Source organism: Sphaeramia orbicularis, chromosome 12 (assembly GCF_902148855.1).
Source record: "Sphaeramia orbicularis chromosome 12, fSphaOr1.1, whole genome shotgun sequence".
NCBI classification, from domain to species: Eukaryota; Metazoa; Chordata; class Actinopteri; order Kurtiformes; family Apogonidae; genus Sphaeramia; species Sphaeramia orbicularis.
The window spans coordinates 78,427,461-78,450,064 of NC_043968.1; the positions used below are offsets into that span (position 1 = coordinate 78,427,461).

A 22,604-nucleotide genomic window follows, 5' to 3' on the forward strand; every position below is an offset into this window, starting at 1 on the left:
GCAGGAGATAACAGGTGGGTTCACACTTTCAGCATGTTTTCCTTTATTTTATCTCTAATTTAATCGGTCTTATTTATGTTATTTCATTGTAATTTCTTCCTCTTTTTTTCTGTCCAGTTTTACTCAGTTCTGGTTCTGTTATTATTTCCATTATAATTATCACCATGGTTGGTATTGTTGGTTTTGTTTATATTTTCTTGTGTTGGTCTTTGCTATCTTCTTCTTCCTTTTTCTCCCCCCTTCAATCCCTCCTTCTCTCCTCCCCCTTTCTTCTTCTCCTCCCCCCTGTTCCTTCATGTCGAAATGTGGTTCAACCGAACTCATAATAAACACAGTAGAATATCAAGGGGAGCTTCATATACTTTATGAAGTTTCCTTTGGTAAAGAAAAATATGTTGAGCACCAAAAGGAGCCAGACTACCATTCTACTGTTAGGATGATGGACAAGACAGGTTAAAATAAAAATAAATAAATAAAATAAACACTGAGCAGAAATTACATGGTCCAAACTGATCCAAACTGGCATGTACTCAGGTTCAGATCAAGGTTATTATCGTTAACGAAAACTAACGAAATGATGAAAACTAGAATTGAAAAAACATTTTCGTTAACTGAAATAAATAAAAACTATCATTAAAAGAAAAAACGATAACTAACTGAAACTGTATTGCGTGTTTACATAACTAATTAAAACATCTAAAAATTATGGATAAAGTTCCCTTAGTTTTCGTCTTTGTCAGTATCGGATTGATATGAAATTGATTTATTTGGCTCTAGCAATTTTAGCTAGCGGCATTGTACGACACTTCACGGTCCGTCACTTGTCGTCACTTCTCATTTAGTCGTCTTCTGGTCCCCACTCTACTTGGAAACATGGAGACTAAAGATGGGTGAAAACAGTAGAATCCTGTCTGGGATTTATTTGAATACAACGGAAATGAAAAATATGAAAAAACTAAAATTTACACTAAAACTAAACTAAAACTAAGCATTTAGAAAAAAAAAAGCAAACTAATAAAAACCAGCAAATCTGCTCTAAAAAGGAATTAAAACTAACTGAATTAGAGAAAAAAAAGTCAAAACTAAATAAAAGTAAACTATAATGAAAAATCCAAAACTATTAAAACCTTGGTTCAGATTCATGCTCTGTTCTCATCTCTAAGTTCACAGCAGGTCTAATGCACTATTTGGATTTTTGGGTGAAATCTGTTTTTTTTTTTTTTTTTGTGTTGGTTCATATTCCACATTAAATGCGACTTCTATCAGTTTTGAGTCTGAACTGAATGTGACCCAGAAGTGACCCACATGCACTAAAGAGGTCCTGATGGAATACGTGACCACGCAGACACACACTGGGTCGGATCTACTAAAGGTTTGCATGTATTAAAACATGTGCAAACTCATTACACAAGCCAAAAAAATGTCCAAACTGATTTACTAACAGTGCACAATAAGCGTTGCGTCTTTCAAAGGTGCAAAATAGCTGGTCTGCATCCAGTTAGAACATTTACCCCAATGAATTTAAAATATGGGAAATTTACATGCAGTTGTGCGTGTGCTGGGAGAAGAAAATGTAAATATATTAATTCAACACACACAAAGTAATTTATCGAACCAGAAAACAATTTTGCTCAAACAAACTGTGTCTATATTTAACACATGTCAGAAAGAGGAGCAAACCGTTTGGATGCATAATTACACACACACGGAAGTGGTTAGGAGACATCGAAATGATGAAACGAGTTGCAGAGAATGCATTTTTCACCCTTGTGTGAACATTTTTGGAGTGAAAGAGGAAAAAATAAATGAGATGTAATCCTCCCCCCCCCAACACACACACACTTTACAGACAGGACTCTTTTCCACTCCTGATGATTGTGATTAAAAATACGCACCAACATTTGGCTACAGTGTGACTAAATTACTAAATTATATACGCCTAACAGTCATTCAATCCAGTGTCTGGCTCATTCCAGTCACTGTTCCCATTAGTGCTGGTGTATCCCACAGCAGTTTAGTGCATGCAAACCCCACAACCGCGGCCCGAAAAAATGATATTAATATTCATCTACCTATAAAAATATAATAAATCAGGACAATGGAGGTTTTTTTCAACTTTTGCTCAATGTTTAGACCCTAATGTTAATACAAGTATATCAAAAGTGTATTTTAGTGCAAACTTTAATGTTCAAACATGATTTTTAATCTTTGTGGGGTGAAATATACGCTATTAAAAATCTCCGACACGAACAATTAATTTATGCATATCATCGTCAATCCAGCCGGAAAATAAAAGGTGAGGATAAAAAAATTCTAATTTCTCTTTTAGTTTGTTCCAGTTTACTCAGGCATAGTAATAGATACAATATTTTAGACAATGGGAATAGATTCTGTGAGGTCTGTAAATGTCCACAGACACCAAGAACATCCATAAGAACCTTAATATTGTGAAGTCATTCTTCATTTACTTTGGGTATGTCTTTTTAGGCGTTTTTCCCCTGAAAATATGGTCAGGGTTAAACAGGTTAAATAGGGCGGTCTGCAAGACTTTGCACTTGTTGACATTTGCACAAAAAATCTGAGTAAATCATCCACAAACCGAAGTTCACCCCCACACGCAAAATTCTAGATTGCGTACACAAGTTAGTACATGCAAAATGGGATCTTATGCCGCGTTTCCACTACATGGAACCAGTTCAGCTCAGCTCGGCTCGGCTATTCCTGGAGACTGTTTCCATTACAGGATACTACTGACTTTACAGTACCTGGTCGTCATAGCGATGTGGCGCATTATTTCCGTGTCGTCTGCTCAGAGAGTTGCTGAAAACTCGCTTGTTGCGTGTTGTCTCGTCTGAATTTTCACGTCGGCCACCAAAGACTGAATCTCCTGGACTTCATGGTGTAGTTTTGGGCTGTTATCATGTGGATTAATGTACCGCTATATTTACTGTCCACTTCCACATCTGTTTTTTATAAAACGGCGGGTCACAGAGAAAACTGTCTGACCAATCAGTGGTCTGCAGTGTTTATACGTCACGGTTTAGCATCGCTTAGAACCTTGGCGGAGGTGTTACCAAAAAACTAGTACCAGGTACCAGATTCCAGGTCCTTTTTCGGAATGGAAACGCAAAAAGGCCGAGCCGAGTCGAGCTGATACCACACAGTGGAAACGTGGCATAAGTAGATCCGGCCCTCATATCAAACATAAATGTCCTTCAAATGTTACCAAAGCTTCAACAAGATGATTGACAATGAAACTATTATATGAATGTTTTTATTGTGTTTTATATTTCAGCATTAATTCTATTTATTTATTTTATATAAATAAATAGTTCGAATCCCGCTCTGTCCTAGTCAGTCCGTTGTGTCCTTGGGCAAGACACTTCACCCTCCTTGCCTCCAGTGCTACCCACACTGGTGTATGAATGTTCGGTGGTGGTCAGAGGGGCCGTAGGCGCAAAATGGCAGCCACGCTTCTGTCAGTCTGCCCCAGGGCAGCTGTGGCTACAGATGTAGTTTACCACCACCAGAGGGAGAATGTGAGCGCGAATGAATAATGGGTCAATAATGTAAAGCGCTTTGGGTGTCTAGAAAGGCACTATATAAAATCCAATCCATTATTATTATTATTATTATTATTATTATTATTATTATTATTATTATTATTATTATTATTATTATATTCAGTACATGAGGACTTATTTAATGGATTTATTCCTAAACATTTCCAGTACCCCCTGGGCTTCTTCCAAGTACCCCTGGAGGTACAGGTACCCCACTGTGGGAACCCCTGGTCTACAGAGTACAAAAGTGCATTTCTGAGTCTCAGGAGGACATAAAGGAAATGTCCATAACAGTATTAAATCATGTGTGGCTCCTAAAAAGTAAGTTTCCGACTCCAAAGCTTGTTCTGCAGTTGAGGCAGAATAATTACATGAGCTGAACCACATCAGAACTTAAGCCCTGTGGTAATTAAAGATTTGGGGGATGAAACAAAATTTATAGGATCATTTCCAGACCTCTGTAAAAAAAAAGAAAAAAAAAAAGAAAAAAAAGAAAAAAACATTAATGCAGCACTCCTCATGGATCCAAAACATGTCTTGTTCTTCCAGTGCTGGAGGTTCCACCACATGAGTGGAAGTGGAACAGTGGAGGTCTGAATACCTGTCCACTACGGTACAGACTGTAGGTAAATGTGTCCATATATGACCTGGATCTGATCTGGATCTGACAGTCTGAACAGCACTAAATCTGGCCCAGACCACTTTCATATGTGGTCCTAAATCTGACCCAGACCACTTTCATATGTGGTCCTAAAGCTGACCCGGACCACTTTCATATGTGGTCCTAAAGCTGACCCGGACCACTTTCATATGTAGTCCTAAATCTGACCCGGACCACTTTCATACGTGGTCCTAAAGCTGACCCGGACCACTTTCATATGTGGTCCTAAAGCTGACCCGGACCACTTTCATATGTAGTCCTAAATCTGACCCAGACCACTTTCATATGTGGTCCTAAAGCTGACCCGGACCACTTTCATATGTAGTCCTAAATCTGACCCGGACCACTTTCATATGTGGTCCTAAAGCTGACCCGGACCACTTTCATATGTGGTCCTAAAGCTGACCCGGACCACTTTCATATGTAGTCCTAAATCTGACCCAGACCACTTTCATATGTGGTCCTAAATCTGACCCGAACCACTTTTATATGTGATCCTAAATCTGACCCGGTCCTAAATCTGACCCAGACCACTTTCATATGCAGTCCTAAACCTGACCCAGACCACTTTCACATGTGGTCCTAAACCTGACCCAGACCACTTTCATATGCGGTCCTAAACCTGACCCCGACCACTTTCACATGTGGTCCTAAAACTGACCCGGACCACTTTCATATGCGGTCCTAAACCTGACCCAGACCACTTTCACATGTGGTCCTAAACCTGACCCGGACCACTTTCATATGCGGTCCTAAAACTGACCCGGACCACTTTCATATGCGGTCCTAAACCTGACCCCGACCACTTTCACATGTGGTCCTAAAACTGACCCGGACCACTTTTATATGTGGTCCTAAAACTGACCCAGACCACTTTCACATGTGGTCCTAAAACTGACCCAGACCACTTTCATATGCGGTCCTAAACCTGACCCAGACCACTTTCACATGTGGTCCTAAACCTGACCCAGACCACTTTCATATGCGGTCCTAAAACTGACCCGGACCACTTTCATATGCGGTCCTAAACCTGACCCCGACCACTTTCACATGTGGTCCTAAAACTGACCCGGACCACTTTTATATGTGGTCCTAAAACTGACCCAGACCACTTTCACATGTGGTCCTAAAACTGACCCAGACCTAGACCACTTTCCAATGTGGTCCTAAATCTGATCCGTATCTGATATTTTCCAATGTGACTTCAGTCTGAACGTCCAGGTCGCATTTATCCGACCTTTACGTCATTGAAATGCGACAAACGTCCCAGTTGTTCGTCCCAGGAGGAGGAGCGGAGGAAAACCATATTTCCTTCTGTAAACACAGTGTGTGTCTGCGTGGTCACATATTCCATCAGGACCTCTTTAGTGCATGTGGGTCATTTCAGGGTCACATTCAGTTCAGACTCAAAACTGATAGAAGTCACATTTAATGTGGAATATGAACCAACACACAAAAAAATCTGATTTCACCCAAAAAAAAGGAATAATGCATTAGACCTGCTGTGAACGAAGTCTTAGGGGGAGTTTTCTTTTTTCTTTTTTTTCTCTTTCTTTTTTTAAGTGGTAGTTTTCTGCCTCAAACCCTCAGACTGACTGGAGGTGGAGGTTCATCAGACACTTTCTTTCCTCCTCTAACATCTTCATGGACAGTGTTTTAAACCCTTCATCCGTGTCAGTGGACCCTCTTGGAGTTGTGTTTCCTTCAGACCCTGCAGAGGCACCAGGGCCTGGAAACGTCACAGCACATTAGTGTAACACAGGGCTGTCAAAGTCAGTTTAGTTTACACACATCCAACCCAAGGTTATTATCGTAAACAAAAACTAACGAAATGACAAAAACTAGAATTGTAAAAAAATTTTCATTAACTGAAATAAATAAAAACTACAATTAAACGAAAAAATGATAACTAACTGAAACTGTATTGTGTGTTTACAAAACTAACTAAAATAAAAAATTATGGATAAAATTCCCTTCATTTTTGTCTTTGTCAATGTCGGATTAACCCTTTCATGCATAGTGGTCACTACGGTGGACAGCTATTCTACAGCTGTTCTCTTGTATATTCATGGATTTTGTTCTTTTTGTTGTTGGTTTTTTTTTTTTTTTTTTGCACATATATATATTTAAAGTTTTAAGACACTACATGTCTTTTCTGACATGAATTGGTAACATTATGTAGATCTCTCCTGAGCATAAACCCCCAGAATCACAAGCCCTCCCCATAGTTTTCACGCAATTTATCAGTAAATACATGTTTCTGTGCGTCAAAAATTAACCGTGTGGTGTCCAGCTGAGTGGACATTTTTGCACCTTCATGAAAAATAGGTTCATAAGATTTTTTTTTTTTTCATTATTATTATTTTTTTATGTACTTTAAAAAAAAAAAAAAAAAAAAAAAAAAAATTTAATAATTTTTATTTTATTTATTTATTTTTATTTATTTTTCAGAAGAAAATTTTCCAATTGCATTGTTTTTTTCGTGCCTAAAGAGGAATAAAATCATTCAGGAAAAAATTTTGATTAAGGTTCTTGAATTGATTTATTTCACTTGAGCAATTTTAGCTAGCGGCACTGTACGACACTTTACGGTCCGTCACTTCTGGTCACTTGTCGTTTAGAGTCGTCTTCTGATCCCCACTCTACCTGGAAACATGGAGACTAAAGTTGGGAGAAAGCAGCAGAGTCCTGTCTGGGATTTATTTGAATACGACAGTGAAGAAGATGAAAGATCCGACAAAACTAAAACTAATACTAGAACTAAACTAAAACTAAGCGTTTAGAAGGAAACGAAAACTAATAAAAACAAGCAAACCTGCTCTAAAAACGAATTAAAACTAACTGAATTAGAGAAAAAAAAAAGTCAAAACTAACTAAAACTAAACTATAATGAAAAATCCAAAACTATTAAAACCTTGATCCAACCCAATCTGATCTGAACTGGGCCGAACCAGTCCAATAAAAACACTATAATACATAAATAATGTTAACTCCAAACTTTATATTTATAACTTCTATGCTCTACAGTGAAAAAAAATTAAATTATATCATGAAAATGTTTATATCTAAAAACTATCCTTAAAAAAAAAAAAGTAGATAACATGAACTAACTAGAATTTCCAAAGAAAAATATTCTGCTTCAGTTTATCATTTCTACATGTTTATTCTAACGTACAGATACAGTGGGTCTAAAAACACACAACATTTAATAACAGACTGAATAATGCACTGACTTCTATTAACCCTTTCATGTGTAGTGGTCACTACAGTGGACAGATTTTCTACAATGTCATTTAACCTGAACTTCTATAACAGTACCTGCATAATATCTGCATGAGTGAATATAAAGGCAAGGAAATAAAATGTTATGAATATTGAATCCATAAAGACCCAGCGCTTCTTTGATGACAGTTCCCAAATGATTTTTTTTCTGTCTATTTAACCTTTTTTAAGTATTTGTCCACTTTTATTATTATATTACACTGGGTTACAAAAAAATGTTTTTTGCAAGTTGTGTACGTTTTTTCAACTGAATTAGGACCATTTCACACCGCTAAATCCAAAAATGACATCTGTTTTTCTCAACCAGGTCAGGTTTTTTTGCTAATTTGATTTTGAAAAATTTGATCTTCTCACAAAATTGATTACATTTTTGTGACTTTATCAGTTGATTTTTTATATAGTTCTCACCCAAAATAGGTTTTAAGAGAAAAAAAATCATTTTCTAACAGGATGTATTTATTATTTATTATGTATTCACCGCAGATGTAGCAGAATACGTCAGGCTTATTTTTGCCAGATCTTCTAGTCGAAGCCATTTCATTCACCTGTAATATTAAAAAAACCATTAATCATAAATTGACAAAAGTAAAATCTTCAGAACTCGTTTATTGCAAGAAATATGAAAGAATTTTGTATCATATGATGTGAAAATGCCCATAAATGTAAGCAAAAATGTTAAAAAGCCAATATGTAGCATAGTTCAGAAAGTTGACCTGATTGAGCAAAATGAATGTGATTTTTGGATTCAGCACACCAAAATTATCCTAAATCAGCTCAAAAAACTTCAACAATAAATTTGTTGTTGACCAGTGTTATCCTCTGTATTTAGCGTTTTTTCAGTGTAGAGCAGGTATTGTCGTATATTTATTCTGTCGATCATGTTGATGTTCGTTACAGCTCAGAGTAAATTCAAAGGTTATTAAATCAGAAACAGCGAAAACAGGAAAAAAATGTGACTTTTTCAGCAAATTTATCATTAATCAAGTGTCTCCATCCACTGTCATTGATCCAACTCCATGGGTTTTACTGGGGAATCAATGTTGTAAAAGATAACGGTGTTTCCATGGTAACTACAGAGCCTCTGATTGTCCGAATGGGTCATATCTGATGACCTTGAAAAGATGAAGAACTGTATTTTACACCAGTTATTTTACATTTTCATGGAGTTAAAAAAAAATGTCCAGCTGAGTGGACTCCATGAAAAATAGATTCATAAAAAAAATTTCAATTGCATAGTTTTTTTCATGCCTTAAGAGGAATAAAATCACTCAAGAAAAAAAATTGACTAAGGTTCTCATAATTCATGCATGAAAGGGTTAAATATGGAAACTGAGAACGGCCGTGGATTTACATATTATTTTATGGTTGTTGTTTTAAAATAACAAAGATCATTTTCTTGTGAAAACAGATGCATTTATTTTGTTCTTTCATAATAGAGAACTATATACATACACCTCCACCTCAGCCTGATGTGCTGTTCAGAGCAGAACATACATTCAACAACAACTGACCAGTAACAGACAGGAAGTACGAGAAAACCATCTGTGTTATCTGGAGAAAACCGATTAACCTCAGATCAGCTGAAACATTCAGTTTATTTAAATCCAGGTTAAATCCCCGCCTGTTATCAGCTGCATTTGCATAGAGTTTATATTCATCAGTTCAGATCTGCACTGTTTCTATTAAGATTAAAGTTTTTTACCTGTTTATCTGTTTATTTGTTTGTTTGTTTTGTTTTTTTTTTATACTTTTTATTGCTTCCCCTGCATCCCACTGTAATGTTTTTGTGTTTTATGTAAACCACCTGGAATTGTCTTGTACATGAAATGTGCTGTATAAATGAACCTGCCTTGCCTTAATTAATTCGTCATCTCGAGATAACAACAATAAAATAATATGTAAATCCACGGCTGTTCTCAGCTTCTGTACTAAAGACATTTCAGATTGTTCATATTTGTTCAGGTTACTCATATTTATTGTAAAAGGACTGTTTGTAAATGTAAACATTTTCATGTAATTTTACTTTTTTACACTAAAACAAAGAGAAAAAAAATGTGCAGTTGTCATTATTTGTAGGTTACACTGTAAAAAAAAAATCTAATTTAACATAATTTTCACTGTTTATTTTACAGATTTTTCCTGTATTTTTAAAATACAGGAAAATATCAATGAAATGACAAAAATAGACTGTGATTTTACACGTCAAATTTAAAATAACACAAAAAAACTGTAACTGAAGAACCAAAAAATTTAAATTTTTTGAAAGAATTTTAATTTTTTTAACAGAGAAATGCAGTTAAAATATATTTGCAAATGTATCAAAATTTCACAAATATTTCTTTTCTATTTATGAGATTAAACTGTTGATTTAAAGTTTAATACTGTAAAAAAAAAAAAATAAATAAAACGAGAAAAAATTACTGACAATTAACTGTAAAAGAAATATTTGTTCTGTAAGTTTAATAAGACTCATTCAGTTTTTGCACACCCAAAGTTGGCGTTTTAGGAAAAATATCCATGTTTACCCAATAATCAGCACATTCAAGCACAATTTTCCCATATTTTCTTTTTACCCATGGGTTTTGGAATAGGGGCCTCTCTGTCCACACCCCCGTCACTGTGCCCCGGCCGGTTTCCCATTTTTACACTTAGAACGTCTTCTAAGTGGTTTTTGTTCCTTGGCGAACAAAATACTAAAAAACCCTGATTTTTCTTTTCAGTTGTCAGCGAAAAAATCACCTAAAACGCTTTCAAGTTTGTTATAAACTTTACTCTACTGTATTTACATACAGTAGCAACCTTATACAATTTTTCTTTTTGGTTGAAGGCAGGCGAAAAAATCTCCCAAAAACGCCTGTACTCTATTGCATTTGCATACACTAGCAACCTTATACGATTTTCTTTTTGGTTGAAGGCGAAAAAATCTCCCAAAAACGCCTGTACTCTATTGCATTTGCATACAATAGCAACCCAACTCAGGTTTATATATATATATATATATATATATATATATATATATATATATATATATATTTTATCCTTTTTTTCCCTTTTTTTTTCTTTTTTTCTTTTTTCCCTATATAAACCTGAATTGTATACCACTGTTACAGTGGTCACCAGTGACGTGAGTTTGGAACACAGAGAGTAAAAGGCCCAACACCCCAAACTGTAACTTTCTCACCGTGTGTGGCGTTGAACTCAGTTCTGATTCCAGTGGTGAGACGGGCGGGGCTCGGGGCCGGTCCCCCGTCTGCGGTGTCGTTTTACCACGGGGCTACAGCCACTTTTTGGCCCGTAGGATGATCAGTCCACCAACCTCCGTTCCCCGCCCGACAGCACACATGGAATCCTGCCGACAACGCCAATTTGTTATGGAAATGTTCAACTGATAACAAACACACACAAAGAGGAGGAGAGAAAGTTAGAGTTAAAATAAATAAATGCATTTATTGAGAAGTCAATCACAGAGAAACTCTGTAAGTGAAGTCTGATTAAACAAGAGAAAACTAAAGATTATATAGAACCAAATCCAACCCCCTCAAACTATGATGTCATTCCTTACGTACATCGTACCACCCCATACTACTCCTTCTCTGCTCCGTGAAGAGGTCATGATGACCTCTCCACTCTAACCTTGCTTGGATCCAATCTGGAGTGCAGGCGCCATCCTCTATCTACACATTCAGACATTTAGGTGTTTGGGTTTTAACTCAAGGCAAGAACTCCGTTCCTGGGTTGGGGGTGTTACAGAGTGGTAAACATCACACATAATGATAAAATATAAAAAGTAAATTTTTCCACCACAGTTGTTTGTTAATTGACAAATATCTTGTGTAATTACGGAAGGTTTCACAACAAAAATGTTGAATAAATGTGTTTTTGTGAATGTATAACATGTATAAGCACTGATTAACTGTCCAAATACAGTCTTTTCTTTCCGTACATAACCGAAATTCCTAATTCCCTACATAACCATTCCATTCTTCAAAACTCTTGCCATAAGTCATAGTTATACTTAAAAAATAAAAAATGCATCCATAGTTTATCAAAATAGACACCTTAAAGAACATCTCAGCAAATTTTCATAGTTAGGAGACACTTGCAACTGCACTTTTAAAATGTTTAGAAAAAAAGGAAAATTTAGATGTTAATTTTTGTTCCCTACATAACCATGCAGTTTTTCAAATTTTTATGGCAAAAGATGGCACTATATCTTTTGTTTCTTTTTATGAGCTTCACGTACTAGTTAATACCTTTAAAATGATGTATTATTCATGTCTCTGTCTCAAATACTTTTTGAATTACAGTACAAAATGTAGATGGGCACTCCCTACATAACCGCGTGACTTAACCCATATATATATATATATATATATATATATATATATATATATATATATATATATACACACACACACACACACACACACACACACACACATATATATATACATACATATATACATATATATATATATATATATATATATATATATATATATATATATTTATTTATTTATATTTATATATATATGTAATTTGATTGTTTTAATACATGAAAATATTCTTTATTAAACATTAAAAAGTCAAAAAAAATATGCAAAATCTCATGTAAAGTTAGGGCAAAAAACTGTATTTTAATTCTGGAAAATTACCGTATTTTTCTGAGATGGTTATCTTCCTTTATTTAACAGTATTTTTTCGGCACCCCTGCTGCCGGAATATTACCGTTCTTTTACCAGTTTTTTTTTTTTTTTTTTTACAGTGTATTTTGGTGGTATTTTAGTGTCTGAGCCACGTGAGATTGAATTGAAAGGTGAATTAAAATGAATGTTAGTATTTTCCAGATTCACCCCAGGGCCTGTATTGGACCCTTTAGTGTTCTGGTTTTGTCCTGGGGGCCATATGTTTGACACCTGTGGGTTCACAGATCTGACAGTTGAATTTCATTGTGCTCTGACTATTTAACCCTTTCATGCATGAATTATGAGAGCCTTAATCTAGATTTTTTTTTCCCCAATTGTTTTTATTCCGGCTGGAGGGGGTCCGGTTTGGGGACCACAGGATTTCGTCTCAGCTTTTTGCAGATGACGTTGTCCTGTTGGCCTCATCGAACCTGGACCTTCAGCGTGCCCTGGGGTGGTTTGCAGCCGAGTGTGAAGCGAGTGGAATGAGGATCAGCACCTCCAAATCCGAGGCCATGGTTCTCGACCGGAAAAAGGTGGTTTGCCCTCTCCGGGTCGGCGGAGAGTCTTTGCCCCCAAGTGGAGGAGTTTAAGTATCTTGGGTCAATCTACGTTCCTACCCTCACCTATGGTCATGAGCTTTGGGTCATGACCGAAAGGACAAGATCCCGGATACAAGCGGTCGAAATGAGTTTCCTCTGCAGGGTGGCTGGGCGCACCCTTAGGGATAGGGGGAGGAGCTCAGTCACCAGGGAGGAGCTCGGAGTAGAGCCGCTGCTCCTCCACATCGAGAGGGGCCAGCTGAGGTGGCTCGGGCATCTGTTTCGGATGCCTCCTGGACGCCTCCCTGGGGAGGTGTTCCAGGCATGTCCCACCGGGAGGAGACCTCGGGGAAGACCCAGGGTACGTTGGAGAGACTATGTCTCTCAGCTGGCCTGAGAACACCTTGGGGTCCCCCCTGAAGAGCTGGAGGAGGAGTCTGGGGAGAGGGAAGTCTGGGCATCCCTGCTTAGACTGTTACCCCCGTGACCCGGCCCCGGATAAGCGGTGGATAATGGATGGATGGATGGATGGATGGATGTTTTTATTCCTCTAGGCATGGGGGAAAAAAAATACGATTGAAAATTTTTTTTGAACCTATTTTTCATGGAGTTGCAAAAATGTCCATTTTTGAATTAAAGAAACATGCATTTACTGTCATACTGTGTAAAATATATGAAATAAAAAAGATTTTAATGCTGCTAATCTGATGTTTTCTCACATTTTAACATACTCTAATACTTGTCATTACTCACTTCATGGAGATAATATGCAAAAAAAAAAACAAAAAAAAAAACTTTTTGGTTTTAAAAAAAAAAACCCAAACCAAACTGTTAATTGCAGTCTAATAACAATAACAAGGTCAAGGTTTATTTATATAGCACACTTAAAAGCAGACACTACTGTTCCAAAGTGCTGTATATAATGTATATAATAATGAAACAGAATAGGAGTAAAAGACAATAAATAGAATAAAACAATACTGACACATAGTTCATGCATTAAAAACAAGCAATTCATTTACACTCAAACATGTTGGTGCAGATCAGGTTTATCAAAAACAGTAACAGTATGAATGTCAGTGTATGGGATGGTGCATGAGCGTCCACTATGTTGGCAGATATGGAACTAAAACAACAAAACCCAGGAATATACAAGAGAACAGCTGTGGAATAACTGTCCACTGGAGTGACCACTATGCATGAAAGGGTTAATACCTTTCATTTGGTAGGAAACCGTATGAAAACACTACAGTGTCTGATCAGCTGCGTCTTCTGCGTCTCCTCTGAAAACACAACCCACTGTTTCTGTTTGACTATTGTTGTAATTCTTGCTTTTCAGGAGCCGACCTTTTAATTAAATTTATGCCGTCATTGCAGATAGAGGCGTTTCAATGTCAAATGTGCGGCTCAAAGGACGGACAGGCAGCCACTTCAACCTACAGACAGAAGACGGAGGAGGGCAAATGGAATCCCCTCTGCATAAAAGACCTGGACACATCCAATCTGATCACACTTATCTGTCTGTTGTCGTCTGCTTGGCTTCGTTCCAAACCGCCACCAGCTGTGTTTGCTCAATTTGAAGAGCATTTGGAAAAACACTGCCCTCAGTCTCAACAAGCCCAACCATTAGCAGGGAATCTTTGACGTGGATCAGATCTGTCAAACTGGTTTAGTTCAGGGTCCACATCTATGGAAGTAAATCTGTCTCATCAGATTTTGAATAATAAAAGCCACTGAATTTCTTGCACTGATTTTTTTTGCACTGAAATTAATTATCTGAATTTTTTTTGCACTGAAATTAAGTATCTGATTTTTTTTTTTTTTTTTGCACTGAAATTAAATATCTGAATTTTTGTCTCTGAATTCAACTATGTTCATACATTTAGAATAAAAAAAAATCAGACGCAAAAAATTCAGACGCAAAAGATTCAGATCACACATCACCAAGGATAAGCAATCGATTCTATGTTAAGTCGAAATGACAGCTAGCCAATCAAGTTACGTTAGGTTGGTCATGTGACACCGATGCAGACGGTCAGCGCAGATGTATGATCAGATTTTTTTGCATCTGAATTTTTTGCGTTTGAATTTTTTGCATCTGAATTTTTTGCATCTGAATTTTTTTATTCTAAATTTATGAACATAGTTGAATTCAGAGACAAAAAATTAGATGCTTACTTTCAGTGCAAAAAAAAATTTCAGATACTTAACTTCAGTGCAAAAAAATTCAGTGCTAGAAATTCAATGGCTTTTATAATTCAAAATCTGATGAGACAGATTCACTTCCATACACATCCTGATCTGAAGTAAAATAAGAATAACTTAAATAAGGTCAACTCCAAACGTCTCACTGGAACTCATTTATGTCATTTCTACGGCAAAAAATGACAGTCAATTTACAAGGTGTAACTATATATTGCAATGCATTATGGGTAAAACATATTTACATTTTCTTCAAGCATTTGTTCCCAGTATCACATTATAAAATGACAGACAAGGTTATAATGGTTTTGGATTTTTCATTATAGCTTAGTTTTATTTAGTTTTGACTTTTTTTTCTCTAATTCAGTTAGTTTGAATTAGTTTTTAGAGCAGGTTTGCTAGTTTTTATTAGTTTTGATTTTTAATAAATCCCGTACAGGACTCTGCTGCTTTCTCCCAACTTTAATCTCTATGTTTCCAGGTAGAGTGGGGACCAGAAGACGACTCTAAATGAAAAGTGACAAGAAGTGACGGACGATGAAGTGACGTATGACGCCAGCAGCTAAAAATTGCTCAAGTGAAATAAATCGATTTCATATTAACCCTTTCATGCATGAATTATGAGAACCTTAATCAAATTTTTTTCCTGAAGTGTGACGTTGACAAAAACGAAAACAAAGGGAATTTTATCCATAATTTCTATATGTTTTAGTTAGTTTTGTAAGCACACAATACAGTGTCAGTTAGTTATGTTTTTTTTTTCTTCTTTTAATTATAGTTTTTATTTATTTCTGTTAACGAAAAATGTTTTCTCAATTCTAGTTTTCGTCATTTTGTTAGTTTTCATTCATCTTCTCCAACACTGATTCCCCAGTAAAACCCATGCAGTTGGATCAATGACAGTGGATGGACACACTGGGTTTATGTTCAGTTAATGACAGATTGGACTGAAAAAGACACTTTTCTTCAGTTTTGGCTGTTTTGATAGAATAACCTTTGAATTTCTGAGTTTTCATGAACATCTGTATTCAATATATTAAATGAAAATGGTGAAAATACATGATTTACAGTGAAAATGGAAAATACAGAGGATAATATATAATAAATGATGATAAATCACTTTTAAAAGGTTAGATAGAAAAATTAATTTGGAAACTAACACAACAGTAACTCTGGTTCTTTACGGGTTAATATCTTCAGTGTAATTTTTTCATTGCACAGATTCATCCCTTGGGCCACAGTGGACCCTTTGGCGGGCCGGCTTTGGCCTGTGGACCATATGTTTGACACCTGTGACATAGATTATGGCCTTTTAGTTAATGAGGGTGAAAACTGTCAAATGAACCAAAAGACGTGGAAGACAAACATTAAAACAGAACCATTCCTCTATATAAACATATGGTCTGGTGTCGGTATAAAGGTCCTAACACTGATGTTACATTAATATTCTGTCTTAAATGTTAATGTGTGCTGGTTGTTCCTCAAACGTTATTACGTTCAATTATTTGATGATAAGAACGGGGGTGGGATTGAATAAGTTTTTCTTCTTCCCACTCCTTTTCAAGTATAAATGAATAATTTTGGAATTTTGAATTTGCATTTATTCTGTAAATGCTCGAAATAAACGAACAAATGAATGAAATTGTACCAGTGTTTTGTAATCTACAACAGATTCAGCAGAGGTTCAGTTCACAGATGATCATATTTAAAACTGTCCTTCACCACAGCTCCTTTTTCAATGTCATACAATCTGTCCTTTTCAATTTCAGGCCTCCTCCTTCTGCTTTGTCTTTCTATTTTTGTTCCTTTATTTTTATTGTTGTTTTGAACTCTAATCCAATCATCAGGGACATTTGGGAAACACAGACCATTAAAAACCTTTGTGACAAACAGTTGTTTTTACTGATGTGACGTTGACATGAAAATGGTCCATTTTCCTGTTTATCTGACACTGTTCTTCTTCAGTCCTCCATCTGTGGGTCAGAATCTCCATTTCAGATATTCCATTCACAATTCATAGCCCGTCATTAATTGTAGATGGTTCTAATCTGCACCATTTTTTGCCTTTATACAGGCTGCTCATAGTATTTTAAACAAATATTTATCATTTTTAATTACATTATTACCAATAATACATCTGAAATGCATCACCAAACATTTTTTAGGAATTGCATAACCCAGTATCTGAACAATTGTTGAAAATACACTAGGGGTGCACGATATTGGAAAAAAAAGGACATTGCAATTTTTAGCTTACCGACCGACAGGCCGTAAGCTATTGTTGTCATGCAGCATCTGTCATCGTCGTCTGTCGTCGTCTGTCGTCGTCTGTCGTCGTCTGTCGTCGTCTGTCGTCGTCTGTCGTCGTCTGTCGTCCGTTACGAAACTTTCAATCGTCTTCTTCTCCGAAACTACAATTCCGATTGACTTCAAACTTGGTATACAGCTTCTTTATGATGATGTCAACGAAAGTTAGTGAAATTATTTTGATCCGGATCTGATTCTGGATTTGGTGCAACTTTGAAAAATTTCCCCATTATAAGAAATAGGAAGTGGATTGATCCAATAAATCAGAAAGTATCAATGATATCAAATTGGAATTTGAATTTTTTACCGATCTGATTGGAATATGACCAAAACATGGACTATTTCTGTAATATAATAAATACACAGAACTGGGTGATAATAAATGGCATCTGGACACATTTCCCAAAGCTTTTAATTTGGCCTACAGGGCCATTGGTCCTATTTTTTTAACCCTGAGATACATACTGCGATATGAAAAAATAGGACCAATGGCAGAAAAACCAGGTGTAGATTACCGCACAAAGGGAGAATTTGATTTTCCTTGGTCAGGATATGTACAGTCAGTCCAGTTCTTATTTACAAGGCTGACAATTAATGCTGAACAAACAAGAACTCAAACTGTGAATTATGAAATAGCTGCAGCATCTGAAACCGACCACAATGAACATTTGACAGATAAACAGAACCACAGTGCTTCAGTTTCACAACCACAGTTTGTCATGTCTTTTATGGACTGAGATCGTCTCTGTCAACTCACCATATATTTTTTATTAGTAATTTAAAAAAAAATTTATTTTATCAATTACTACAAATTTCAGGTGACCCCATTTGAATTCCATGCGACCCCACGTGGGGTCCTGACCCCAAGGTTGAAAAACACTGCTGTAGATGGTTCTAATCTGCACCATTTTTTGCCTTTTTACAGGCTGCTAATAGTGTTTTAAACAAATATTTATCATTTTTAATTACATTATTACCAATAATACATCTGAAATACATCACCAAACATATTTTAGGAACTGCATAACCCCGTATCTGAACAATTGTTGAATATTCATTAGGGCTGCACGATATTGGAAAAAACTGGCATTGCGATTTTTTTTAACTCTGCGATATATATTGCGATATGAAAAAATCCTCAGGAGGATATAATCTGAGTGTGGTGCTGACGTAAATGGTCAAACACATCAGTTGTGTTTCCTCTGGTTGTGTCGACACAGAACACATGTTTCAGTTTCATCCTTCTGTAGCTGAAATAATTCCAGATAACTGACCGTGCTTTTCTTTTTGGCACCAAGTCTTCGTTTTCGGTGATTTTCTCTTGTTTGTTGCTCATTTTTCGGTGTTGTTACCAGTGACTCACTCCAAACTGATTAAGAACGACTGTGATTGGTGGATGTCTGTGTGCGTGTGTGTCAGGTACCCAGGTTGAATACGTTCAGTTCATTTCCCTCCTACGTTGCAGGATCTGCGATGTGACTATTACGCACACGTACATTGTGACGACGATGCTCAAAGGATATATTGTGCAGCTCTAATATACATGATCCTAAAATGATGTAAGCTCAAATGACATGTGCATGGTTTACACTGACACCTCCACATTCTCTCTGGACACATATTCAGCTGTAATTTTAGGACTTATGACAAATCCAATTCTATTTTTCCAGTAATGTTCATTCCATCTGCTTTGTCCTTCATTATCTTTAACACACATGACTGGAGGATTTGAAATCAGGTGGATTCTCACAGGTGTCATGAATTGAAAGGGTTCAGGTACTGAGTGAATGAACCATATGGAAGGAAATGGAAAAAGGAATGACGTAGAAGAACAGTGGACAGATTACAGACACTCCCATGGAATATTATAGACTTCTCATATAAAAAAAGAGGGAGAAAAAGTGTATGTGGGGTGTCAGTTGGTATATGTATGTGTGTGTGTGCAGACATGTATGCGTATTAGTCTCATTGCATATGCATTTGTTATTGTAAACATATGTGTTGGTGTATATTTATATGTGTGAGTGTATATACAGATACTTTATTTTTATCCATCATTGTGAGCATGAGTGGGTGTATATATGGGTGGGGAAATATATGTATTATTAAGTACACTGTAAAAAAAAAAATCTGTAATTTAACATAATTTTCACTGTTTATTTTACAGATTTTTTCTGTATTTTTAAGATACAAGAAAATATCAATGAAATGACAAAAATAGACAGTGATTTTACACGTCAAATGTAAAATAACACGAAAAAATTGTAACTGAATAACCAACAAATTTCCATTTTTTAAAAGAAATTTTTTTCTTTTTTCACAGAAAAATACAGTTAAAATACATTTGCAAATGTATCTTAATTTCACAAATATTTATTTTCTCTTTATGAGATTAAACTGTTAATTCAAAGTTTAATACTGTAAAAAAAAAAAAAAAAAACGAGATAAAATTACTGACAATTAACCATAAAAGAAGTATTTGTTCTATAAGTTTAACTAGACTTGTTTGTTAATTGACAAATATCTTGTGTAATTACGGGAGGTTTCACAACAAAAATATTGAATAAATCTATTTTTGTGAATGTATAACATGTATAAGCACTGATAAACTGTCCAAATACAGTTTATAATAATAATAATAATAATAATAATAATAATAATAATAATAATAATAATAATGGATTAGATTTATATAGCGCTTTCCTATGAATGCGTACTCAAAGTGCGTACAGAGGAGCCATAATTCATTCACTCTCACATTCTCCCTCTGGTGGTGGTAAACTACATCTGTATCCACAGTTGCCCTGGGGCAGACTGACAGAAGTGTGGCTGCCAGTCTGCACCCATGGCCCCTTCGACCACCACCGAACATTCATATGCATTCATACACCAGTGTGAGTAGCAGCACTGGAGGTAAGGGGGGCGAAGTGTCTTGCCCAAGGAATCAACAGCACATGGACAGAGTGGGATTCAAACTGCCAGCCCTTCAGTTATTGGACAACCTGCTCTACCAATTGAGCCATGGCCTCCCCTCCAGCCATAGCCGCCCCTCAACAACTTAGTGTCATTGAAAATGATAGATAGATAGATAGATAGATAGATAGATAGATAGATAGATAGATAGATAGATAGATAGATAGATAGATAGATAGATAGATAGATAGATAGATAGATAGATAGATAGATAGATAGATAGATAGATCGTTTCAATACATGAAAATATTCTTTATTAAACATAAAAATAAATAAATAAATAAAATAAAAAAACAACAAAAAAAACCCGCAAAATCTCATATAAAGTTAGGGCGAAAAAAAAATTATTTTAATTATGGAAAATTACCGTATTTTTTTAAGATGGTTATTTTCCGTTATTGAACAGTATTTTTTCGGCACCCCTGCTGCTGGAATATTAGCTTTTTGTTTGTTTGTTTGTTTGTTTGTTTGTTTTTTTGGTTTGTTTGTTTGTTTCTTTGTTTTTTTTACAGTGTATAGAGGGGTATGTTTTTATGTTTTGTAATGCTTTGTAAAATCTCCTTCAATTAAATAAAGGTTATTTAAAAAAAAAAAAAAAAAAAGGAAAAGGGATCTGATCTGAACTGCAGGAATGGAAAGATGAGGCGTGATTATAAACCGAAAAAATAAAAATAAATAATAATAACAATAAAAATAAATAAATAAATAAATAAATAATTCTGTCCCACTAGTACCTCCTCTACGCAGGTGACAGAACATAAAGACAGATCTCAGGTACTTGTGGTATATTCCATCCTTTCTTCTTCATGTCCTACTGAACCTGTCCTACTGAACCTGTCCTGGTCCAGATCTGGTCCAGATCTGTATGAGGGACCAGAACAGGAGCGCAAGCGCCTGGAGCTCTCCAAGGTCCTGCACAGACCGGAGGGTTTTCCCACATGTTCCAAACCTCCAGTGTTCCTCCAGTAGAAGCAGAAGCTAAAGCCACTTACCTTCCACCTCATCCTCAGGCAGGTGAACAGGGGTCCGGTAGGAGAGGACATCTGGGATAGTGCAAAGCCCCTTGTACATGAACCTGGTGGTCACAGCGCGCACTGGCATCTCTGCGAGGGGAAACCAACAGCTGTGCCGAGATCTTCATAGAGCCCAGCTCCGAGGAGTTAGTTCACACACACACAGCCTGTGCCTCTGTCCCTCATAGGTTTGAACCAAACCATACACGGAATTTAAAAAAACCCCTCTGTCTCTTACCCAAAGTTAAACCAGAGTCGTTCTTTTCAGATTTTTCTGGGAATCACCTTCCACTAGATCTGCACTTTGGAGATCAATGCGCATGTGGAGCTGCACGAGCTGAGCATTGACCTGGAATTAAAGGTGGAAAAGTTTTCCTTCAGTCAGTCTGTGTGTGTGGGATGATCAATAATCAGTGAAGACAGAACCGATCATCCACATATCGGTTCACTCCTGTTCCAGTGTGGATGTTCTCTGAAGGACCATCAGCCTCTTGTTTCCGTACAGCTGCTGCATTTCATTTAAAAATGTTAGAAAATTCAATATTTGTGTCTCTAAATCGACCTGTTCGGTTTGATGAACACTGACAGCGCGTCCTGTTATTTCACAGACTCTGTTGCCGACACAGTCTGCCTCACTTTTACTCCCCGTTTCGGCATCTTCTTCAAAAAATCAATCCAAATAAAAGCCGATGGTAGAACAGACCCGGGCTGCGCAGGTCCAGCTGCTCCTACCCAGGGACCGATGCGCAAACCAAATGTGGGAACCTTTTTTTTTCTTTCCTGGAGAGCAGCTTCAAGGGAATCCTGGTGCCCCCCCTCCTCCTCCTCTCATCTGATCCAGACACGCGGGATGAGCCAGCCGTCCTCCCTCTCCTCCCTCTCCTCCCTCTCCTCCCTCTCCTCCCTCTCCTCCCTCTCCTCAGCAGCTGTCTCCTCTCCTTCTGTGCAGAAGCAGCTCCGCTCATGAACCCGCCTCCACCTCCTGCCTCCTCTCCTGCTTATGCGCCAAAGCCGCACAGTCTGCGTCCCTTTGAACACACAAAGCTCCACTTCCCCTGAAGGAGGCAGATGAGCCCAAACACTGGCTGTAATGCACCAGGAGGGGCAGAAAGGAGCAACAGGTGCACTTCACAAGTTCTGTTACCCAAATATTCAGTGCATTTTAGCTTTGGCACACATTCAGTCCAACCTGATCAAATAAGTAATAAATAAATAAATAAATAAAATTGACAGTGATTAATAAGTTTCAGCTGCAACAGGTTCTTTAACCCTTTCATGCATGACGTCCACATTTGTGGACCCATAGTTGAACTGACGTTCCAAAGGGTTCTAAAGGTAATCTAGTCCAAACCACGTGGGTTCAGTCTGTACAGACC

The 22,604-nt window shown here is 36.8% G+C and overlaps 1 protein-coding gene across 1 annotated transcript in view; it reads right to left on the reverse strand.

Annotated features, from left to right (window-relative positions):
* Positions 1-21,330, reverse strand: part of cabp7b (calcium binding protein 7b) — a 75,011-nt gene extending 53,681 nt beyond the window's left edge. The window contains exon 1 of the mRNA XM_030149846.1: positions 21,208-21,330. Coding sequence (XP_030005706.1) covers positions 21,208-21,316 — 109 coding nt within the window. The 5' untranslated portion in view covers positions 21,317-21,330. The remainder of the gene's footprint in view (positions 1-21,207) is intronic.
* Between the last annotated feature and the right edge of the window lie 1,274 nt (positions 21,331-22,604).